The sequence below is a fragment of the Hemitrygon akajei genome, chromosome 29 (genome assembly GCF_048418815.1).
Source record: "Hemitrygon akajei chromosome 29, sHemAka1.3, whole genome shotgun sequence".
Taxonomy (NCBI): Eukaryota; Metazoa; Chordata; class Chondrichthyes; order Myliobatiformes; family Dasyatidae; genus Hemitrygon; species Hemitrygon akajei.
The window spans coordinates 35,477,984-35,502,620 of NC_133152.1; the positions used below are offsets into that span (position 1 = coordinate 35,477,984).

At 39.9% G+C, this 24,637-nt stretch overlaps 1 protein-coding gene across 4 annotated transcripts in view; it reads left to right on the forward strand.

Annotated features, from left to right (window-relative positions):
- Window positions 1-24,637, forward strand: part of LOC140718431 (myo-inositol 2-dehydrogenase-like) — a 63,945-nt gene that overhangs the window by 31,452 nt on the left and 7,856 nt on the right. For 2 of the 4 annotated variants that reach the window (XM_073032163.1, XM_073032161.1), the window contains exons 2-5: window positions 14,571-15,155; window positions 19,168-19,238; window positions 21,642-21,750; window positions 22,622-22,749. In XM_073032163.1, coding sequence (XP_072888264.1) covers window positions 14,599-15,155; window positions 19,168-19,238; window positions 21,642-21,750; window positions 22,622-22,749 — 865 coding nt within the window. In that variant the 5' untranslated portion in view covers window positions 14,571-14,598. Of the gene's footprint in view, window positions 1-14,210; window positions 14,279-14,570; window positions 15,156-19,167; window positions 19,239-21,641; window positions 21,751-22,621; window positions 22,750-24,637 lie in introns of those variants that run through there. The other 2 variants (XM_073032164.1, XM_073032162.1) reach the window with 2 other exon arrangements.

Below are 24,637 nucleotides of genomic sequence, written 5' to 3' on the forward strand. Positions count from 1 at the left end.
GTGAGTTGATTCATTATTGAGACTTGTAAAGGCTAGGATGTGCATACTTATTTGTAGGATCCTTGGTAGTACTGAGAAGCAGGGATCTTGGCGAAGAATCTCTCAAGACAGCTGTGTAAGCGGGCGTGCTATATACCTCATTGGCTGTGGGATAGAAAAATAGAGCGCGGATGTTATAGTAGAATTGAATTAAACATTAGTTAAGCTACAACTGGAGTATTGTGTGGAGTTCTAGTCACCTCCTTTCAGGAAGGACTTGATTCCAGAGGAGGTGACGCAGAGGAGAGGTTGCCAGGGAGGGAGCTATGAGGAAGGATTTGATAGGCTCTGTTTGTTTTCCTCAGATTTTGTCAGCATCAGTCAGGTTGTCGTTGATGACCAAGGGGGACCTGACTGATGCTTGTAAAATTACGGAGGAGCCCGATAGGGCATATAGTGAGAAACTTTTCACCTCATCAGGTTTGTAAACCTGTGCACTCTGGTTAACTTAAGGGTAGGGCTTTTGGAGATTTTTTTTACCCAAAGGGTGATTAAAATCTGAAATGCATTTCAAAGTACAGATATGTCACCAGATACAGCCCTGAGATTTGTTTTCTCGAGGGCATACCCAGTAAGTCCTAGAATCATATTAGAAACAAATGAAAGATTACACCCAAAAGGGCAAACAACCAATGTGCAAATGCAAACGAGAGCATAAATAAATAAATATAAGCAATAAATATTGAGAACACGAGATGAAGAGTCCATGAAGGTGAATCTGTGGGTTGCGGGAACAGTTTAGTGATGGGGCAAGTGAAGTTAAAGTTATCCCCATTGGTTCAAAAGCCTGATGGTTGAGGAGCAGTAACTTCCTGAACCTGGTGGTGTGAATCTTGATGACAACGGCGAGAAGGGAGCATTGGGGGTCCCTGATGATGGAAGCTGCTTCCCTGTCACAGTGTTCCTGGTAGATGTGTTCAGTGGAGGGGAGGAGAATGATGGGGACAGATACTCTCACAACATTGAAGTGAACACCCGTAATGCCAAGGCTATGTGCTGGTAAACAGATAAGTAGGTAAAATAGTTAAGTACTTGGTTGCCAGCTTAGGCACAGTGAGCTAACACAAAGCCAATACTCCCGAACATATGGTCTGTTAACTTTGTAAGGAAAATAAGACAAAGATCACAACAGCCCTCTTTTCAAAGTCAAAGTAAGTTTGTTATCTAAATACACATATCAAAGGTTCAAATGTTCATTTATAATCCAGGTATATAACTCCAAAATTCTTCTTCTCTAGGTAGCCATGAAACCAAGAAAGAAAGGCAGCACGATCATCAACGCGCCCCCCCCCCCAATTCCCCCTCCCTCGCACAAAAAAATAAACAGAAACAGAACGGACACATTGGCCCCCAAATCCCTCCTTCCATATAATAAAAAAAATGAACAAAACAGAACAGGCACGTCAACCCCCAAATCCTCCTCCCCCGCAGAAAAAAAACAAGTAAGATCTGGCAAAAAGCTCAGTATAAAATACTATAATATTGGAAAAAAAAATCTGTAGTCCAAGTCCATATCCAAAGCACAGAAAACCTGGGCAACGTTCCCGGGGCACAGTGCAGGCTCTCCCCTCTCTAGTGGCAGAGCGGTCCAAAGTCAGGCAGCTAGCACTCACTTCTGGCATTCACTTCAATGTTTCAGTTTCCCTCATCATATATATGCAGCCTAGAGATTCTTTCACTTGAAGCATTTACAGGAAATAAAGAAATACAATAAAATTTATGAAAAACTACACAAAGACAAGCAACCAAAATTCAAAAGCAGACATTATACAAATAATAATAAAAAAGATAACAAGTACCAAGAACTCGAGTTGGAGAGTCCTTGGAAGTGAGTCTGTAGGTTGTATTCGCCAGTTCAGGAGTCTGCTGGTTGGAGAGAAACAACTGTACCTGAACCTGGTGCTTTGGGACCGAAGATTCCTTTACGTCCTGTCCAATGGTGGTGGTCTTTTATTCTTGGAGCCCCCTTGTAGGTGTGTAAAATTGGGACCTTTGGACAGAAAGTCTGTGACAGGTGGAACTGAGGAAGACGAATACCCCTGAAGTACAGTGGAGTAGCAGTACAGAACCAGCATTTACCCTCGGTGTTTGAAAGTGAAGAGCCAGGAACGTCGTCTTTTAGATCATGGGTTCCCAATCTTTTTAATGCCACTGACCAATACCATTAAGCAAGGGGTTTGTGGAACCAAGGTTCTTGATTGTCTCCAGCGGCTCCTATTAAAAAAAAAGTGTACAGAGATCACAGTGAGGGATTTGAGTCTTATCACTATCATGTCCATGGCTGAGTGGCTTATCAGAGGTACTGTCGGAATAATGCCTGCTCGGGCAGATTTTCTGGAAACCTTTCAACTCTGTCCACAGATTCTGAAATATAGCGGTTGTTAAAGTGTATGAAAATGTGGCAGAATATGGTACTGTGTAAGTTCCATGAAACCTTGCTACTCTCCTTCATTCCATGTGCATTTGGAAGGCACTTGTGTAGGTACATGAAAGGTTAAGGCTCAGACCAGGGGTTTCTAACCTGGGCTTCGTAGATCCCTTGGATAATGGTCAGGGTCCATGGCATAAAAAATTTTTTGGGAACTCCTGGCTTAGAGAGATATGAACCAAATGCAGGAAATTGGGGCTAGTTGGGTGACCATTGTGGTAGGCATGGACTTTTTGGGCTGAATGGCCTGTATCCATGCTGTGTTGCTGTATGGCTCTACCTGGCAGACTTTGGCAGTGTAAAAAAAAAGGCTTTTCTTATTGATGGTGCTTGCTGTGAAACGTTCGCCATTTAACTGGGACAACCAGTAAGATGCAACTTAATTTTCAAATTGAGGGCGATGTTAGGTATTGATGATCAGCTTCTATATTGAATCTGCAACCTCTAACATCAACTGAGAATAATAAGGGATAATTATAGGTCATTTTTAATGGTTTCTCTTGGGCAATGCAGGCCTGCAGCAGGTGCTAGCTCTCAGTTTCAGGTTTGATCATCAGGGACACCCACCATCCAGGCCATGCCCTCTTCCAGAAGGAAGGATGTACAGGACCCTTGGGTCCCACACCACCAGGTTCAGAAACAATTATTACACCTTAACCATCAGGCTCCTTCATCACCCCAACACTGAACTGTTCCCACAACCTGTAGACTCAAGGACTCTACAACTCATGATCTCAATATTATTTATTATTATTATTTTGTTTCTCTTTTTGTATTTGCACAATTTGTTGTCTTTTGCTTGTCCGTTGTTGTGTGTAGTTTTTCATTGATTCTATTGTAAATGTTCACAAGAAAATGAGTCCTAGTGTAGTATATGGTGACATATATGTACTTTGATTCTGACCTACCGTGCCATCTCTGAAGTTTGCACATACTCCCCGTGACCACAAGAGTTCAGAATTAGAATCGGGTTTAATATCACTGGCATATATCATGAAATTTGTTATTTTGTAGCAGCAGTCTATTACAGTACATAATAATGAAAACTAAATTACAACAGGAAATATATATCAAAAAGAAAATTAAGTTGTTCAAAAAGAGAGGAAAATATACTAAGGTAGTGTTCATGGGTTCATTGTCCATTTAGGAATCTGATGGCGGAAGGGGAGAAGATGGGTGCATGACTTCAGAGCATTTTGATGATAGCAATGAGAAGTGGGCATGTGCTGGATGATGGGGGTCCTTAATGATGGATGCTAGTTTTTTGAGGCATCGCCTTTTGAAGGTGTCCTGGCTGGTGGGGAGGCTAGTGCCTATGATGGAGCTGGCTGAGTTTACAACCTTCTGCAGCTTTTTCTGGTCCTGTGCAGTGGCCCCTCCATACCAGATGGTGATGCAACCAGTTAGAAATCTCTCCGCAGTACAGCTGTAGAAATTTTCGAGTGTCCTCAAAATTCTCCTCAAAATCCTAATGAAACATAGTTGCTGTTGTGCCTTCTTTGTAATTGTATCGATATGCTGGGCCCAGGATAGTTCCTTAGAGATGTTGATACCCAAGAACTTGAAACTGCTCACCCTTTCCACTTCTGATCCCTCGATGAGGACTGGTGTGAGTTCCCTTGACTTCCCCTTCCTGAAGTCCACAATCAGTTCCTTGGTCTTAGTGATGTTGAATGCAAGGTTGTTGCTGCTACACCACTCAACTAGTTGTTCTATATTGCTCCTGTACTACTTCACTCCCCTCCAAGTTTCCTCCCAGATCCCAAAGATTCCCAGGCAGGTAGGTAAATTGGCCACTGTAAGTTATCATTTGTGTAGGTGTCTGGTAAGAGAATTAGGCAAAGTTAATGAGTACCTGAGAGAATAGGCTGGAGGGAAATACATGGGAGAATATGTTTGATGGGCTTGACATGGACATGAGAATCTACAGAGGCTGGAAATCCAGAGCTACTTACAAAATGCTGGAGGAACTCAGCAGGTCAGGCAGCATCTATGGAGGGGAATAAGCAGTTGATACTTCGGTCCAAAAAACAAAACAACAAATATTGTGGGTAGCAAAATGGTTGAAATTAAAAGTTTTCAGTCTAAATTCATTCCTATTTATATATGGAGTATTGTATGGGCATTTTGCCAACCTGATAACCCCCTTCAGAAAAAGGTGATTAATCAGAGTTTCCCCCCCCCTCCAGTTTTGTGTGAAAATTAAAACCGAGATTGAGTTGCTACTATAAATTACTCTATGTGGGTGGCTGAAGAATTGAGGGCGTGCAAGAGAGAATAGATTACAGGGAAACACATAGGGAATAGGACTGCTGGGAATCCACTGAAAGATGGAGATTGTTCTGGGCAGAATCTTCAAAATGGATTATTCCCACTCCCACCATCATAGCGTTGATATGGAAGTCCAGCTATGACTATGTATCATTTTGCAAAAATCTAATGTTTACTTTGTCTTGTTCATGAACTATGCAAATACCCATGGGTTGTGATTAACAGTGACAATATCAGTTCCAGTTTGAGGTGAGGTATCTAGCAAACAAATAACTAGAAATAAAAGTGAATTGGTTTAATTTGGTTTGCAGATCAATTTTTGGAACTACATCAATAAAATTCTGAGCACATTGCAACTGACTTTATCCAAGACGGTTATCAAGTTGTGTTGATTCAGTTTACTTTATTACTTCTAACCGGTTTGTTCTCACATGTACTTTGTTTTGTGATGTACATAGTGTTCTCTTCAGTGTCGTCAATTACTCAGTTGTGATTGGTTTTAGTGTTGACTTTTACACGGTGGAGCAGTTAGATATAGGGACCAATCTGAGTTGACATCATAGCAACATGATTAGGCCATTAGGTTCTTTGATCTTACTCTGCCCTTCATTTTAAATATGGTTCATCAGCATGTATTCTTTTCCCCAAGGTACATATTGCAAGGGTTATATGGTAGAAATAAAAAGGGGCTCTTTCTCTTTGCAAACAAATTGAGGCATTGATTTTAATTGGTAGAAGGACTTGAAGGGAATTGAGAAGTATCAATTTCACTCTAAAATGATAGGGTTTGGAAATGGTGCTCCGAGCAGTCAAGTAATCTTGTCCTTTAAAAGTACTCAGGTGAGAATTTAAGAGCCGTAACCTGCAGGGTGATTTTGACTGCCGTAGACCATAAGATACAGTAGCAGAATTAGGGCACTCTGCCATTTCGTCATGGCTGATCCGTTTTCCCTCTCAGCCCCAATCTCCTGCCTTCTCTGGGTTTCCGTTCATGCCCTGACCATTCAAGAATCTGTCAACCTCTGCCTTAAATATACCCATTGACTTGGTCCCCGTAGCCCGTGTGTGGCAACATGTTCCACATTTTCATCATTCTCTGGCTAAAGAAATTCCTCCTTATCTCCATTCTGAAAGGATGCCCCTCTATTCTGAGGCTGTGTCCTCTGGTCTTAGACTCCCCCACCAGAGGATACATCCTCTCCACATCTGCTCTATCGAGGCTTTTCGCCATTCGATAGGTATGACATGTTTTACATGGCTTCTTCTTGTGCTGTGAATCTCTGTCTGACTTTATGCAAGTATCGGGTTATAAAGCTTATAAATCTCATATTGATAAAATGTAGTGACAAAGGATCCAGTAATTGCAGTTTTATTATGGTTGCAGCTTATGAAACTATTGGGCCGCTCAAAGTACAAACAGGATGTGAGCCTTTCAGAAAGTGGGAATACTGTGAATGATTAACTGGGTAAGGCCATGAAGTTCTGTATTGATACATTTTGGAATGAGATAAATGTAACACATAGATATAAAAGCCTATCAGCTCAACTTGAGAGGAGATCAAATTACATTTTGATAGCTGAAAGATCAAATAGAAGTTCTGGCTGTCCTTTGTATTAGGAAATGAATTGCATAGGGAAGTAAGTAGCTGACTCAACCCAGGTGGTCAACGTCCATGTGTTTGTGCTAGAAGCCATCTTCCATTTTGTTGAATCTCACCTTATCAGCATTTAGTGATATGGTTGGTGCAGTGGTGTGGCTGGTGGTTCTATGCTTCACAGTGTCACTGACCTGGGTTCAGTCCTGACCTCAAATGCTGTCTTTGTAGAGTTTGCACACTTTACCATGACCGTATAGGTTTCCTCCAGTTGTTCCAGTTTCTTCCCACACGCCTGTGTAATTTGTCCCTAGTTTAGGTGGGTGGTGGAATTGGGGCAGGGGTTTTGACCTGACAGTCGGAAGAATAAAATACGGAATTATTTAGGATTAGTGTAGATTGATGGTTGGTTGCGGCTTGGTGAGTAGAAGGGCATGTTTCCACATTGTATATCTGTATGACTTAAATGCCTCAGCCACTGCAATGAAAATCATTAACCATATCTTTGTTTTAGTCTGCATATAGAGCAATTTTCATCTACATTGTTAATATAGTTATAACATACATTTGAATATTTTTGCTTCAAATGTGTTTTGCTTTATAAGTATTTTTTGAATCTAGTGTTTCTTTACAGTAGTGGTCACCAACCTTTTTAAGCCCAAGATCCCCTACCTTGGCCTTAGTGAAAGGCAAGATCTAAGATTTAAGATCTAAGAAGACCAAGATCTTCCCTATAGAAGTGGGATGCAGGGGATTCGTGGCTACATCTATGACCAGTCTATTGAAGAAGATGGGGTGAGGGGTTACTCACTCCAACAAGCAATCAAGTCTTTGTCAAATGCAGCAGAAGAAAGCAGTAATTGGATTTGAATTAAAAGGAAAGACAACAACTGGGCTGCAAGATGAAGGCAGGAGGGTATGGAACTGAGGGGGTGTATCTGAGACACCAGGTAGCACCATTGAGCCCTCTGGAGACGTCGTGGGCTTATCAACGAAACGTTGAAGGAGGGTGCCTACCTGATGACCCCGCTGAGGTACCTACCCTCCTTGTCACCACTCCCATCCCACTGCCAACATCGAGAGTGCTGACTTATCATAGGGATTGAAACATCAAGTCCTATTAGCTCTTCTACTAAATCATTTAGAGAAAAAACAGCTCAGATTGTACTTCCAACTTGAGGCTTTTTATTTGGGCTAATTATATTTGAATTACATAAAATGCTTTTGTCAAACTTTGAAATTAATTCAACCAAGAAAACACTGTAACTAGCATATCAAACAGGCCATAGCTGTCTTTCTTTAAGAATATTACAATACTTCATACCTTTAATTCTAAGTTACATTATTTAATTTTATTTCAACACAAAAAATAAATGAATAAAAATTGACTGTTGCACTCAGTGTGACGACTGGGGCTGAATACTTCCTGCTAGTTCCCTGAAATTTGGCTCATAACTACAGACAGCCAGTCTGAGACAGTCTGTGAGGTGGTTGTCAATAAGATAGCTCCTGTACTTAGATTTAATAATTTTCATCTGTGAAAGTGCAATTTCACACAGATAAGTTGACCCGAAGTAGGCACTGACTTTTAGTGCACACGTAGTGAGATGAGGAAATTTCTCCCTGCTGACGAGCCCCCAAAAGTCACCGTCCCTTGATCTTGCTTTAAGCTCGATGTCATTTTGCAAATCAATTATTTCCATTTCAGAATCACTTGGCACACCAAATACTTGCTGGAATTTGGCTGCTGTCTGTTCTATATCGATCGGCAGAAATGGGTTTGAAATAAATGCAGCAATGTCTTTCATGACATTTAACTCCCCAAAACGCCGATCGAACTCTATTGCCAGTTTGTCTGGGTAAGCTCCGGGCGAAAAGCATTTTTTTCCTTGATGGCCTGTAACATTTTCTCCAAGTTGGGAAAGTGTGCCAACCTCTTATTTTTAAAATTTGAAACCCAAGCGCCGAGCTTGGCCTTAAACGCATTTACTGCGCTTGTCATGTGGGGCAGGTGTCGGTCTTTTCGCAAGAGCGTGTTGTACATTTAATTTAACCATCTGTCAAAAACCCTAAATCCAGTAGCCACGCATCATCTGACAGTTCCTCGTGCTCCTTGTTTCTTGTCGACAAAAGAGTCTTTATCTCAGGTGCACTGAGCAGAAAGAATGCAAGTAAAACCCTGCAACCCCAGAAACCACCTCTCTTTACAAACAGCTTTCCGTAGTGGGAGTATTGCTAGAGTACTATTATCCTAATTAGTATTACTTATTTTTATAATGCTCACATTACAACAGTATTTGTGTATTTATTTTTCTTTTTTATCGCGGTCTACTGGGAAAGTCTCAAAGAGCGACCAGTCGATCGCGATCGACTGGTTGGTGACCACTACTTTACAGCTTACAATTCTAGAGTTCTGCATAAGAACCATTGTAGATCACTTTGCAGAATGCTGGAAACGTTATCAGAGTTTTCACAGAGTTAAAAAGTTAACAGAGTTAGATGGAAGTTGTTAATCATTGGTATATTTTTTGTTGTATATTTCTTAATAGCATTCAAGTGCAGTATATTGTTTACACATACTGAATCTTTAATTATGTAGAACCCTGTACCTGTTAAGCTTCAGCATGTACTGTGAACTTGTGAAATATGTCACAGTGTTATAACAACTTCTCTTAAACAATTTGGCTATACACACACACATTTTGCTTCCTGTTTTCATGTCTGAAAATCATTTTTTTGACCTAACACAATATTGTGCGTTGCAGTGCAAAACTTTGCATTTGATAACTTTCAAGTTTATTGTCATTCAACTGCACACATGTAGATGGCTAAATGAAACAAAGTTCCTGTGGGACCAAGGCACAAAATGCAGTACATATGTTAATTACAGCACATAAAGTAATATGAGCACAACAATATTAACAGGTAGTGAGAAATGTAGTTCACATTGTAGTTTTGGACTCTGGTCAGTAGTTGACTTTGAATTGTATGTAGTTTTCTCGTTGATTATATGAACAGTACGTACCTTGATAATGAATTTACTTTGAACTTTGGTTCTTACAACTTTTACAAACTTCTGTTATCTGATAGCAATTTCTCTTCATTAATCTGAGAGGAAAAATGACAGGGCAATTTGCTGTTATAATTAATATAATGTGAAACTTGCTCATTTGATTTTTAAAAATAGACCCACAATTCGTAAAGAATCAACCTTGCATGGTAGCTTTCCTGATTAAAAAAGGAAAGAAACAAAGGCTTATATGTTCTATTGTTTTCTATCTCCTGGAAACTATAAGATATTTCAGATATGATGAATTGTTATGAAGAGCAGTTGCTATGTGGACAAGTATATCAACTGTTTACTATGAGTCCACATGCAATAATAAGTTCATTTATTTATGAATAAGTTACACAGGAACATGCAGTACCATAGATTTCATTTTGGTCAGCTTCCTCTAATGTGGTGAATACTCTTCAAAAACAGTTTATTGTTTTTTAAGCACTTTAAAGCACTCTGAGGATGTTAAAGATGATTTACTTTTTGTTTATTCCAGTAATGATGGGTCAAGGAGAAAATTATGGCCAGTATACGAGGAAAATTACTTTTCTTCCAGTAGTTCCACAGGATCTTTACCAATGTACCTGAAACAGTAGGCCAAATTACAAAGGGAATGAATACTCTTTATCCATATAACAATTACAGCACGGAAACAGGCCATCTCGACCCTTCTACTCCGTGCCGAGTGTTTACTCTCACCTAGTCCCACCGACTTGCACTCAGCCTATAACCCTCCATTCCTTTCCTGTCCATATACCTATCTGATTTTACTTTAAATGACATTATCAAACCTGCCTCTACCACTTCTACTGGAAACTCGTTCCACACAGCTACCACTCTCTGAGTAAAGAAGTTCCCCCTTGTGTTACCCCTAAACTTTTGCCCCCTAACTCTCAACTCATGTCTGCTTGTTTGAATCTCCCTACTGTCAATGGAAAAAGCCTATCCACGTCAACTCTATCTATCCCCCTCATAATTTTAAATATCTCTATCAAGTCCCCCCTCAACCTATGCTCCAAAGAATAAAGACCTAACGTGTTCAATCTTTCCCTGTAACTTAGGTGCTGAAACCCAGGTAACATTTTAGTACATCTCCTCTTTACTCTTCTCTATTTTGTTGACATCTTTCCTATAATTCGGTGACCAGAACTGTACACAATACTCGAAATTTGGCCTTACCAATGCCTTGTACAATTTTAACATTACATCCCAACTCCTATACTCAATGCTCTGATTTATAAAGGCCAGCATACCAAAAGCTTTCTTCACCACCCTATCCACATAAGATTCCACCTTCAGGGAACTATGCACCATTATTCCTAGATCACTCTGTTCTACTGCATTCTTCAATGCCCTACCATTTGCCATGTATGTCCTATTTTGATTAGTCCTACCAAAATGTAGCACCTCACACTTATCAGCATTAAACTCCATCTGCCATCTTTCAGCCCACTCTTCTAACTGGCCTAAATCTCTCTGCAAGCTTTAAAAAACTTCTTCATTATCCACAATGCCACCTACCTTAGTATCATCTGCATACTTACTAATCCAATTTACCACCCCATCATTCAGATCATTAATGTATATGATGAACAACATTGGACTCAGTACAGATCCCTGAGGCACACCACTAGTCACCGGCCTCCAACCTGACAAACAGTTATCCACCACTACTCTCTGGCATCTCCCATCCAGCCACTGTTGAATCCATTTTACTACTTCAATATTAATACCTAATGATTGAACCTTCCTAATTAACCTTCCATGTGGAACCTTGTCAAAGGCCTTACTGAAGTCCACATAGACAACATCCACTGCTTTACCCTTATCAACTTTCCTAGTAATCTCTTCAAAAAATTCAATAAGATTTGTCAAACATGATCTTCCACACACAAATCCATGTTGACTGTTCCTAATCAGACCTTGTCTATCCAGATAATTATATATACCATCTCTAAGAATACTTTCCATTAACTTACCCACCACTGACGTCAAACTTACAGGCCGATAATTGCTAGGTTTACTCTTAGAACCCTTTTTAAACAATGGAACAACATGAGCAATACGCCAATCCTCCAGCACCATCCCCGTTTCTAATGACATTTGAAATATTTCTGTCAGAGCCCCTGCTATTTCTACACAATTTCAGCCTCACAATTTTGGTTTTTAATTTTTAGTAAATTGTTGACAAGTTTTGAAATTTTTCTTTTGATTTGACAATGCACAATGTTTTGTAGATTAGCTCAGAAAAATCCTACTTCAGTTTATTTTAAATTTTGAAAATGAGACAGTAAAATGTGAAAATGATTGTATGGGCTAAAAAATTCTTAAAGGCACTGCATATGTCACCTGATGCAACCCTGAAATTAATTTTCTTGCAGGCAATTACAGTAAATTCAAGAAACACAATGGATTCAATGAAAGACTGCACTAACAGTATGGATATAAACCAATGCACAAAAACTCTGCAAATACAAAAGAAGTAGTAATAATAATAAACAATTAAGCAAACAATATCAAGGACATGAGATGAAGAGTCCTTGAAATCAAGTCCCATTGGTTGTGGGAACAGTTCAGTGAAGGGATGAGTGAAATTGACTGAAGCTCTCCTCTCTGGTTCAGGAGTCTGATGGGTGAGGGGTAATAACTGTTCTTAAACCTGTGGTGTTTGTCCTTAGGCTCCTGTACCTTTTTCCTGAGGTAGCAGCAAGAAGACAGCATGGCCTGGATGGTGAGGGTCCTTGATGATGGATGCAGTTTTCCTGCGACAGTGCTGTGCATAGATTTGCTCAGTGGTGGGGAGGGCTTTACCCGTGATTGACTGGGCCATATCTACTACTTTCTGTACAAGGGCATTGGTGTTTCCATACCAGGATCTGATGCAACCGATCAATATACTCTCCACCACACATCTATTGAATTTTGTTAAAGTTTTAGATGACATGCTGAACCTTTGCAAACTTCAGAGAAAGTAGAGGTGTTGCTGTGCTTTCTTGGTAATGGCACTTACCTGCTGGACCCAGAACAGAGCCTCTGAAATGATTAACATTGAGGAATTTAAAGCTGCTGATCTCTTCCACCTCTGATCCCCTGATGAGGACTGACTCATCGACCTTTAGTTCCCCTTTCTGAAGTCAATAATCATCCCTGGGCCTAGCTGACGTTGAGTGAGAGGTTCTGTTGTGGCACCACTCAGCCATATTTTAAGTTTCACTCATGTATGCCGATTCATCACCCTTGGATTCGGCCAGCAACAGTGGTGTCATCAGCAAATGTAAATATGGCATTGGAACTGTATGTAGCCACACAGTCATAAGTCATAAGACATTCAATGTCTGTAGTGAGATGCTGAAGATGTTCTATAGGTCAGTTGTGGAGAGCCCCCTCTTTGTAGTGGCGTGTTGGGGAGGAAGCATTAAGAAGAGGGACGCCTCACATCTTAATAAGCTGGTAAGGAAGGCGGGCTCTGTCGTGGGCAAAGTACTGGAGAGTTTAACATCGGTAGCTGAGCAAAGGGCGCTGAGTAGGCTACGGTCAATTACGGATAACTCTGAACATCCTCTACATAGCACCATCCAGAGACAGAGAAGCAGTTTCAGCGACAGGTTACTATCGATGCAATGCTCTTCAGACAGGATGAAGAGGTCAATACTCCCCAATGCCATTAGGCTTTACAATTCTACCGCCAGGACTTAAGAACTTTTTAAAAGCTATTATTAATGCTTTTTGAGATAGTGATTTAGATGCATATCATATTCTTTACTGAGTTAAGTATTGTATGTAATTAGTTTTGCTACAACAAGTGTATGGGACATTGGAAAAAAGTTGAATTTCCCCATGGGGATGAATAAAGTATCTATCTATCTATCTATCTATCTATCTAAAATGAGCAGAGCAGGAGGCTAAGCCTTGTGGTTCACTTGTGCTGAGGGAGATTGTAGAAGAGATGTTTTTACTAATCTGAACTGAGTGGGTCTGCAAGTGAGGACATTGTGGATTCAGTTGCACAATGAGATATTGAGGCTTAGAACTTGAAGCGTATTGTTTAGTTTTGAGGGGAAGATAGTATTGAATGCCAAGCTCTAGTCAATAAAGAGCATCCTGATGTATGCATCTTTGCTGTCCAGATTTTCCAGCATTGAGTGAAGAGCCATTGAGACGGCATCTGCTGTTGACCTGTTGTGACTGTGTTGCTTGGTTTCACTTTGTAGGAGGGGATTGTATTCAAGCTCTGTCACAGCTGTTGAGCATCCCCCAGTGATTCAGGTTGGGTCTGGATTTGCCACTTCACCTGTGAGATAGCTTTCCAAAGATCATACCTGGACCTCTTGTATTTAGCATGGTTACCCAACCTGAATACCACAGATCTGGCCCTCAGCAGAATGCAGATCTCGTGGTTCATCCAGGGCTTCTGATTAGGAAGGCTGAATGAATTTGTGGGGACACACTTGTCAATGACTATTTTTATGAAGTGCAAAATTATGAGCTTGTGATGGGCAGAAGGGACTAATTAATAGGCATTTAATTGCTAGTTTAATTAGTCTGGTTCATTGTGGGATGAAGAGCTTGCTCCAGTGCTATACTGTTCCATGGTTGTAGGAGAAAACTGGAACACTTAGGGGAAAACCAGTCTTGGGAGAGCGTACACTCATACAAGGTCAAGGATCCAGTCCAGGTGTGTGAAGGCATCAGCACTAACTGCTGCATTTATACAGTTGATGGATCTTTCGCCTTGTTTTTGTCAAATGCAGTATGAAATTGAGTTTCACAATCTGATGTTATTTTTGTTTTTCTTTCTCAGGAGTTGTAGTGTTTGGGGGAAGATAATGGCTCGATGTGTTAATTTAAGAGCAAGGCTTCAGGAAGAAACCATCCATTAGCACCTGGGTATATATCTGAATGTAGGATTGGGACATCGCATTGACACTCTCCAAGTACTTTGGGCCACATTGAGATTGTAGAAGTTTTTTTTAATGTTGACTGTCGTGGAATAATTCTAATTGAAAGTATTGGGGAATGACAGTGAATATCTGGTAACTTCATAAGTAGCTTTCTTCACTTCCAAAGTTGTGCATTTATCAAATCAGCTTGGGGAAGATGCAAAATTAATAGACATATTAAGGTTTCCCCCCCTATACTTTAAATATCTAATCTTGTTTTGAAACTTGTTCTTTCCTAGGTCTCCCCCTACGAATCTCTCTGCTGGGATGTCTATGTGTGATCAACCTGTTCTACCACAGTCGTCAACTTTTGTATTCCGACCCAACCCATGTCCCACCAGCTTCAACAATAATGTTTCTTCTCCAGTGTCTCATAATCAGAACATGATCTCATTCAGAACAAGTGTATCCAACTCCATTACCAACACATCGACTATTCGCCAAGACGTGACTACCTCAAACTCTCCCTCAGGACCGGCACCTCCGTTCAACGGCCTGCATGTCCTTAGTCATTCCCACTCATTGAGATCCAGTGGCCAAAGGCACATCATTCCAGAAACTTCCAATAACATTGTTTCCAATGTGGCAATGGGACGATATGGGAACGGCAGTTTGATGGGCAGTCGCATCGGATTGGCGCTTTTTGGCATTTGCAGTGGCAACAGAGCTTTGTTTAAAAGCATCCAAGAGGAGAGTGGCTGCAGCTTGCTTTACATTGTGGAGGACTGCATTCAGGATGTGGAATGTGCCTTCAGCGCAGACGTTCTTGCAAATACCCGGGTGGTACGTGGGCAAGATGCTGACATTGTGCTCAATGACCAATGGTATGGTTATAAACCCTGTATCAGTTCTTCACAGACCTCCCTGTATTGGAGCTATGTGTAGTTTGAGGAATTTACAACCTACTCTTAATGGTAGATATTCTGGGCAGTTCCGAAGCTGTTCAAAGAAACAACTGTCCATAAATGAGTGGTCAAAGTGATTATAAGGACATATAAAAGCAGGTTCAGGCCATATTGTCTCTAGAGGCTGCTCTGCTATTTTTTCAGATCATGGTTCTCCTTTACTTCAACCCCACTTTCCTGCACCAACCTCTTAATCTGTGATTAGTGTCCGAAGGTGATACGACTAGAATATAAATAGCAACTGAAGCTCCAAAGCCCTCTTGGGAATTCCAACAATTCAGTACCTTTGGGTGAAAGAAATTTCTTCTCATCTCTGTTCTGATCTATTCCTGGTGTTTGATACCCAAGCTAAGCATCATGTCTGTGTTTATTTTGTTGATCCCGTAAGAACGTGATTGTCTCTCATTCTCCTGAAGTATAGATATCTTAGGACCAAGATCTGCTCGATCTATTTTCATACAACACATGCCATACAACTGTGATGAAACTGCACTGCATTCCCTCCAATGGAAATACAATTCCTTAGATAGGGAGATTGGACCTGTGCACCCCATAGCTTCACCAGATCCCTAAATTACTGGTGCAAGATGTACTTGTTGATAGTTCATCATTGAATAAGCCCAACATATTGCTTTTATTTGCATGCATGTTAACCTTTTACTTCATGTACAAAGATAACCAGTAGCAACAGCTTTCTGTGCCGCACTATACGTGAAAAAAAATCCTTTTTTCTATTTATTCTGTCACCTTATTTTCCTGTATCCTCCTCACAGCCCTCCTTGCTACCATCAGCAAACTTGGATATGTTACGCTTGATATTTCACGCAAATGACTGATGTAGATTGTGGCGAACTGAGGCTGCAGCACTGTTTCCTGAGGCACTCCACAAATCTCCTACTTAATCTGCTATTTTCTAACATAAGGAATCTTACCAATGTGTGGAATTTTGTAAAATGGCTGCCTGTAAATCCACTATCTCCACAGCCAGCATCATAAAATGCTTTTCATTATGTTAACACAGTACATAGACATCTGCAGCACATTGCAGACCCTTCGACCCAGACCGTTGAGCCTCCCATGTTCCTATATTCTGGACATGTATCTGTTAATTACTCCAGAAATAATTTTTTCTTGAGACTAATTTCTTTGAGCTTATTCACTCCATACCTGAAAGTTTCTACCATTTATGAGGGTTTTCTTATGCCAAATATAAAATATTTGCTTAATTTCTCTGCAATTTCCTTATTCCCCAATGTACTTTTTTACTGAAAAAGGAATTACATTAGACTTAGTCAACCTTTTGACTCCGTTGCATCGATCAAAAATACAATATGGTTTTATCAGGTAACTGCTGTATTCTGCTTTCATGTTCTTTATCTATGTCTATGCTAAATTCTGAAATTTTCCCAGTTAGTCTGACTAGTTTTTCTTTCCATCATTGAAAACTTTTTATTTTGAAATAATGGTCTTTAATTTCTCTTGAAAGACGCTAGACCACTTTTTCTGTTGATTTTTTTACTCAATTGTATGTATATTATGAACTATGTATTTTTAAAATGTCAGTTATTGTTTATTGTCGTAACTTTGATTAATAAGGACCTGCCTTTTATTGAAGCAACAGGATAGTTGGAATAGTTTCAGTAAGTGCATCTTAGTTTGCTGGATGGCTCACAGAAGACTTTCCCTGAGTTTATTCTTCTTTTCATTGGCAGTAGTTTATTTACCCTTTTTCATGGTTTGGTATTTTAGTGGTACAGGAAGGAGATGCATCATCTAATGGAAAAGATTATAGTAGATAACTTACATGTTTATTTGCTTCTCTTTTGAATATTTATTTGATTATTTTGCCCTTTTTTTTTACTAAACTCACTTTAAGGAGAGGCTGCTCCTTAGGCCAGTGGGTCTGAATCTTTGTCTAGGTGGCCACTCATCAAGTCGAGCTGCTGATGAAATGGTTGCCTCTGCCACTCTACCTGCAATCCACATGCTCATCAGTGGAGCAGAATGATGCAAAGACTTGGATTGTTTGCTTTTTGCAAGTGCAGGCTCAGTGGTCTAACTAACTGACAAAGTCATTCATTTTTCTTCTTATTCAATGTCCAAGTAAAAACCTTTTCTTAAGAGAGGGTTCCATCTGATGCATTTTTTTGTTGCATAATACTGCTAGAACCTGTAGTTTCTGTCTGATGAAGTCTTTTAGCAGAGACTTGTACTATAATTTAGATAACAGCATTGAGTACTTTCTCTACGGAATCACCAGTCTTCAAAGAGATATTTTGTTTGAACATTAGATGTTCAAAGTTCAATTTATTATCTGTGTACTTATGTGTCACTATATATGACCTTAGATCCATTTTCTTGCAAACATTTACAGGAAAATAAAGAAATTCTATAGAATTTATAAAAAGCTATTCACCCCACGTGGTGGGGTGGAAATATTCTCTACCAAAGGAGGTGTAAGGCACTTCTTCCCTTTGCTAGCCTGCAAGCAAGGTGTAGCCCCCCCGAGGAGCCCCCCCCACCAATAAGGGTCACTTGAAGCCATAGGAGCAGGTGGTGGATGGTCGTATGAGCAGCTGGTGCACATCACAAGGACTGGTTATGTGACCACTGACGCCAGGCGGACAATCTGAAGAGTATTGATCATGGCTGAGGTTCCCATATTGTAAAGGCACGGCCCAGAAGAAGGCAATGGCAAACCACTTCTGTAGAAAAATTTGCCATGAACAATCATAGAACCATGATCGCCCACGTCATACGCCATGACATAATGGTGATGATAATCATAAACAAGGCCTGACAAATCATGCAAATAATAAAAATGTAAAGAAATAATACTGAGAATATGAGTGATAAAGTCCTTGAAAGTGAGACAGTTTAGCATTGAGGTGAGTGAAGTTATCTATGCAGTTTCAGGAGCCTGATGGTTGTAGGATATTAACTGGTCTTGAACCTGTTGGTGTGGGACCTAAGTATCCGGTACCTCCTAACTTTGACTAGTAGCACTATGTTTTTAGTTAACTTAAATTGCAGCAGTCTGGTTGTATTGGCTGCAGCTTCTCAGTCCAAATGGGTGAATGTCATAATGCACGATATTACCACTTGTATATCATGTTGTTTGTTCATTTACAACATTGCTTGTTTCAGCAGATGTCGATTTGTGAACAAGATAGGAGACTTTATCAAATCCCACTGCAGTGCATTGGGAATTAAGCATTCAGTTCAATAAATACTGTTGAATAAAAAGCTAACATCAGTAAGGATGATAATGAACTATTGGATGGTCATAAACATCCTTTTCAGTTTGTTAATTCTTTTTGAGGAAGGCAATCTGCTCTTTTACCTGGTGTGGTTAAGCTGTGATTACTGCACTCACAAAAGTGTATTTACTCAAAATTGACATTTTGAGATGACCTAGGACAGGGGTTTGCAACCTCTTTTATGCCATGGAGCCTTACCATTAACCAAGGGGTCCACGGATCCCAGGTTGGAACCTGTGACCTAGGATGATACTTAGTTCAAGGTCAAAAGGCGTAGATAGGAATATGGCATATTGAAGAATATAAAACACTTTTAATGATAGCGAATTTTTCTTCATGGTTCATTGTAATAATTGGTACAAAAACTTTTCTTTAAGTTTGAATTTTCTAAATTTGAAGATTTTTCTTCTTATTTTTTTCATCAGGTTGAATAGTAAAAATACTATAGGTAATGCTTAAAGCCAACATGTGGTGTGTTATTTTATTTCATGGTCTTTATGTTCAATACAACTGATATTTCGTTTAGCTGGAATTTTCTTGCAGTGATCTCCCATGGTACATTAGAATTAGATTTAAATTGCATATTTTGATATAATTAGGATCAGTAATCTGGTTTTGTGGTCATCATGCTTTATAGAAGTTACTGCTAATTTCCTTCTCCATTTGTATAGTGTTTCAGGAGTCATCATTTCCTCGCTGGCAGAAGAAGGCTCAGAAGTAGTTCTGGATGCTTTACGTGCAGGTATAGTGTTAGTTTTAGACAAATGCTGATTGGAGTTGGAGGGACTAGGAAGAATGATTTAGAGATTTAAATTTAGAGACTTAAGAGCACAGTAATAACCCTTCCAGCCCAGTTACACCCATGTGACCAATGAACTTACCAATAAATCTTTGAAATGTTAGAGGAAACTGGAGCATCTGGAAGAAATCTGCCTAGTCATGGGGAGAATGTACAAACTCCTTACACATAATGGTAGGAATTGAAGGCAACACACACAAAATGCTGGAGGAACTCAGCAGGCCAGGCAGCATCTATGGGAAAGAGTGGACAGTCAACATTTCGGACCGAGACGTCAACCATTCACTCTTCTGTAGATGCTGCCTGGCCTGCTGAGTTCCTCCAGCATTTTGGATTTCCAGCATCTGCAGATTAGCTTGCATTGGTGGGAATTGAGCCCCGGTTGCTGGCACTGTAATAATGTTACAGTGGCCCTCCAATGATATTGAAGATCTAATGCTTGACAGCTTGCTATCATGTTTAAGTGAGTGTTCATTGTCCGATATGGTTACGTCATCCAAGTCTTATATCATACATTTTGCCAACTATATGTTGTCTCAGTTTATCCCGACTAGTGAAATAACAGCGGCTTATGTAAACATCCTTGTGCCAGGACGTTGGAAGCAATTAGTCAGTTTCTCTAAATAACAAGTGACTGGATCCTGCTGGGATTTTTTCTCTGGATTTTTCTTAAGGATAAAGATTCCCATTGATACTCTAATTCAGGAGTTCCATGCCATGGACCCCTACCATTAACTGAGGGGCCCATGACCCCAAGTTGGGAACCCCTGCTCTAGGTGGTGAAGCATTTGACCTTGTTCTAAAGGGTGACCGATTAAATGGGGTCCTGGAATAATTGCTGTCACCTTTGTGGCTGCAACAACATTGTCATGGAAGGGAGAAGGAATCAGGGGAATAGCATGTGGAAACAAACTGACAATTTGAATGGCACTCATGTTTCATTCTTTGTGTGGAGTTACATTCTTTTGCAATTAGTAAAGACAAAGCTAAATAGATTCATAAACTGAAATTACAAAAAAAGTAACTGCATTGGATCAGTTTTTTAAAAATATGAATTATTCCAGTTTGTGCTGCTCATTGAATCAAGAAAAGTTATTTTCACAATGTAGAAGTACACATCTTATTTTGAAAATACTAAATTCAAGATGCTCCTGTCAGCTTAATTATCCTGTCACAAACAACCCAGAGTCTGCCAACTCCAGCTAGAGTCATTCAGTGCTCACTTAACTAAGTATTTACTTAATATTTGTTAGACTTAGTTGGCTTGAAGAGCTGCATATTTATCTTTCATATTGTGGTGTAATAGGCTGAAAATGAAATGCTAGAAATCTGAAATAAAAACAAAGTACTGGAATCACTCACCTGTTCACAGAGAGAATCCATGTAAAAAGGAACTGAGTAACAATCAACCATTTCATGTCGAAGGCCCAAATTTTTCTAATTGCACCCTAAAACAGGATCAAAATCAGGTTTGATATCACTGATGGTGGTGGCATCCGTCGGTCTCGAGAGACCATGGATCTGCGCCTGGAGTTTCCAGGGCGCAGGCCTGGGCAGGGTTGTATGGGAGACCGGCAGTTGCCCAAGCTGCAGGCCTTCCCCTCTCCACGCCACTGATGTTGTCCAAGGGAAGTGCACTAGGACCCAAGCAGCTTGGCACCGGTGACGTCGCAGAGCAATGTGTTGTTCAGTGCCTTGCTCAAGGACACAAACACGCTGCCTCAGCTGAGGCTCGAACCAGTGACCTTCAGGTTACTAGTCTGATGCCTTGTCCACTAGGCCACGCGCCAACACTATATCACTGATATATGTCGTAATATTAGTTGTTTTGGGGCAGCATGACAAAAAATACTAAATTGCAAAAGAAATATATAAGATTACATATGTAGTGCCAATAGAGAACAATATTAGCGAGGTTGTGTTCATGGGTTCAATGTCCATTCGGAAATCTGATGGCAGAAGGAAAGAAGCTATTCCTAGAACATTGAGTGTGCATCTTCAAGCTCCTGTATCTCCCCTCTGATGGTAGCAATAATGAAAGGGCATGTAAACTGCGAGATGAGGGTCCTTAATGATGGATGCTGCCTTTTTTAGGCGTCACCTTTTGAAGATACCCTCGACGTTGGGGAGGCTAGTGCCCTTGATGAATCTGGCTGAGTTGCAACCCTCTGCAGCTTTTTCCGATCCTGTGCAGTGATCCATCCGTATCAGACAGTGACGCAACCAGTTAGAACAAATAGTCGTCTTCAAAATATTTACCTAACCTCTGCCAAAATACCAGATAAAAAATGTTTTCCCTTGTATCTGGTACTTTGAGATGAATCATTTATTCTCTTTATGTTCCAGGTAAAGGAGTATTTTGTGAAAAGCTACTGAGTTTAGACAAACATGTTGCTGAATCATGCTTTGATGAGGCTGCAAGAGTTGGGAAACCTCTGGTCTGTGGACTGTATAAGTGAGTAGAATCTTCTGGGTGGAATTAGAGAGCCCGAGTTGACAATATTACATTGGACAATACACACAAAATGCTGGAGGAACTTAGCTGGTTTGGCAATTTCAGCCCGAAATGTTGACTGTAGTTTTTTCCCGTAGATGCTGCCTGGCCTGCTGAGTTCCTCCAGCATTTTGTATGTGTTGCTTGGATTTCCAGCATTTGCAGATTTTCTCTTGTTTGTGAATATTACATCGGTCCATATTTTGCATTTCTGTCCAGAGTAAATGTACTGTTTGATATGGTACAGATTAGGAAGGCTTTGTGTTTGAATGCCGGTCTCTGTTGATATTCCATGTCAGCTGGCTGAAGAGAGTGGGAAAGTGAGATCAGCCAAGAATTGCTGATTCTGTCCACATCTGGGAGTTGTTTGCCTTTGAATTTAATGAAAAGGTTCATCCAAAACATTTGTGTGGATTTGTCTGTTATCTTGCAATACTTTGCTCACACTTGGCGAATAGATTCATCTACAAGGAACTGGAAGTGACCAGTTAGCAGAGCCGCAATGTCATTTGACAAATATTTTGGATGGAGATGGGAGAAAATTAAAAATAAAGATAGCAAAGAGTCGAAATACAGTATGTTTTCCATAGTGAATCCATGAGTTCAGATTCAGAATGCCATCATCTTGGGAATCAGATTCCCAAGATGTTATAGATCATTGTTCACATTGGGATTTTTGGAAATATGGAATCTATTAGTTACAAAATCCAAACTTGAACAATGATTCTTTTATGCCAGGATAAATTTCTTTTGCTATAGTTATCTATTACATTTCACAGTAAAACAAAATGCTGCTGATTAATGTATTTGACCATTTTCTGTCTCCATGCAGGCGTTTCGATCCTGCTGTACAGTTCTTATACAAGAAGGTTCACAACAAGGCTCTGGGAAGAGTTCAGCGAATTGTCAGTGTCAGTAAGACCTTCCCTTCTCCGTCTCTAAGCTACATTAAAAAGACAGGTATGACCTCACAAAAGCAGATTGCATCTTGTGATGTGAAAGTTAGGTTAACTTTATTTGCATGCAAAATAAAGAAAGTTGATGTGGAGAATCAAGTTGAGGCTGAAACAAAAAGTTGGAAATGAAAAGAGAAAGTAGTAGAAACAGAGGGAGTGTGTCAACATTTAAAAAGAGAAACTTCTAAAATCAAACTACTGCCACGATGGAAGTTTGAAATATGGCACAAAAAAGTCTCAAAATATTCAGTATGTCAGATAGTGCCTGAAGTGAGGAAAAACACGGTTAACATTTACAAATTAGTGAACCTTCATCAGAGTACTTCCGAAAGCAGAGAATTGGTAAAGGTGTCTTCATTTCATTTCAGGTGGAATATTTTGCCCGTTGTTACAGAAATCATGCCTTTGTAACTTTTATTGCACTGTTCAGTTAGAATATTGTATGTAAAAAGTAATTATAATAGTTGAGCTGCATATTCCAGATGTCAAATGAGTGTTATTTATGAGATTTGTGGACACAATTCCACCTTGATGAATAATTGCAGATACCCAAGGTCGTGAGATCATCCTCATTTCCATTTTTTATTGAGATACGGTGCAGAATAGGCTCTTGAAGTCACACTCCAGCAATCCCCGATTTAACCCTAGCTTAATCACAGAACAATTTACAATGACCAGTTAACCTACCAAACGATGTGTCTTTGTACTGTGGGAAGAAACTGGAGCACCTGGAGAAAACACAGGCATTAACAGGGAGAACGTACAACCTCCTTACAGGCAGTGGTGGGAATTGAACCCAGGTAGTCTATACTGTAAAATGTTGTGCTAACCACAACACTACCATAATAACCTATTAACCATTATTAGAATGTAACTAAGTATGTCCCTGGAGTCTTCAGCTTTATGATTGACAGAACTGACAATCATCTAAAGTTTATTAAAATCCTACTGCTTTGGTCCAAGTTGGCTGCAATGATGTAGCTAGAAATTTTAGTTTTGTAGTCATTGCATTCTTTGTTTCTCCGAAGCCCAACTTAATAAACTATCCTTTGAAGAGTGGTCATTTTGAACTTGATTGGTTGAAAGTTCATTGGGTTCACTTAATTCAATGTGTTGAAGTTGAGCAGATTGTGAATAACATTACAGTACCTGCCTGACCCTCTCATTCTATGGCAGCTAAAGCGTTATCCTTGTCTACCAACTACTTTAGTCTGATGTGCAATGTCTTTTCATGTCCCTCATGTTTCTCAGCTTGTTACAAGGTTGTGCCTGCCAGACTTGCTCTGTCAATGGTTACCCAAGATTTACCGTGATCACTAGTTATTTTTATCTTGTGCTCTCTGTCAAATCTTTATTAGCTTGCTGCTCAGTATGGTTGAGTCATCATTAAAGCTGACCAAACATTGAGATTTCTAGGATCCTTATAAATTTGTTTCCAGCTAAAAATAGGATAGGAAACATGCACTCTCAGTCTTCCAGGTGTCCTAACATACGGCCCATGGTGCAGCGTTGCAACAGTATAGTGTTTTATAGCCTTTATAAATAGCTAATTATCTCAGTAGGTTTGGAAATAATGTGTGCAGGCTTTGAACATCCCTGTAATACAGAATGAGTGAGCCTGAAGAGCTTCTCTTAAATTCACAATACTCACCAATAAAATAAAATAAAATTGGCTGGTAATGAAAAGTGAGAGCTATTGCCTTTGCATTTTGTGGAATAACTTGCTATACCTTCAGAGGGAGCTGGGTGGATAAACAAATTATAAACCATTAACTGGTGATCTCTTGGACAATACTTCTGAGGAATTCAGTGGAGATTTTCTCCCCCTTAGCAACTTGGCCTCTCAAGGCTACAAAGCTGAGGGAGCTGATGAAGAGTTTACTCTTGATATA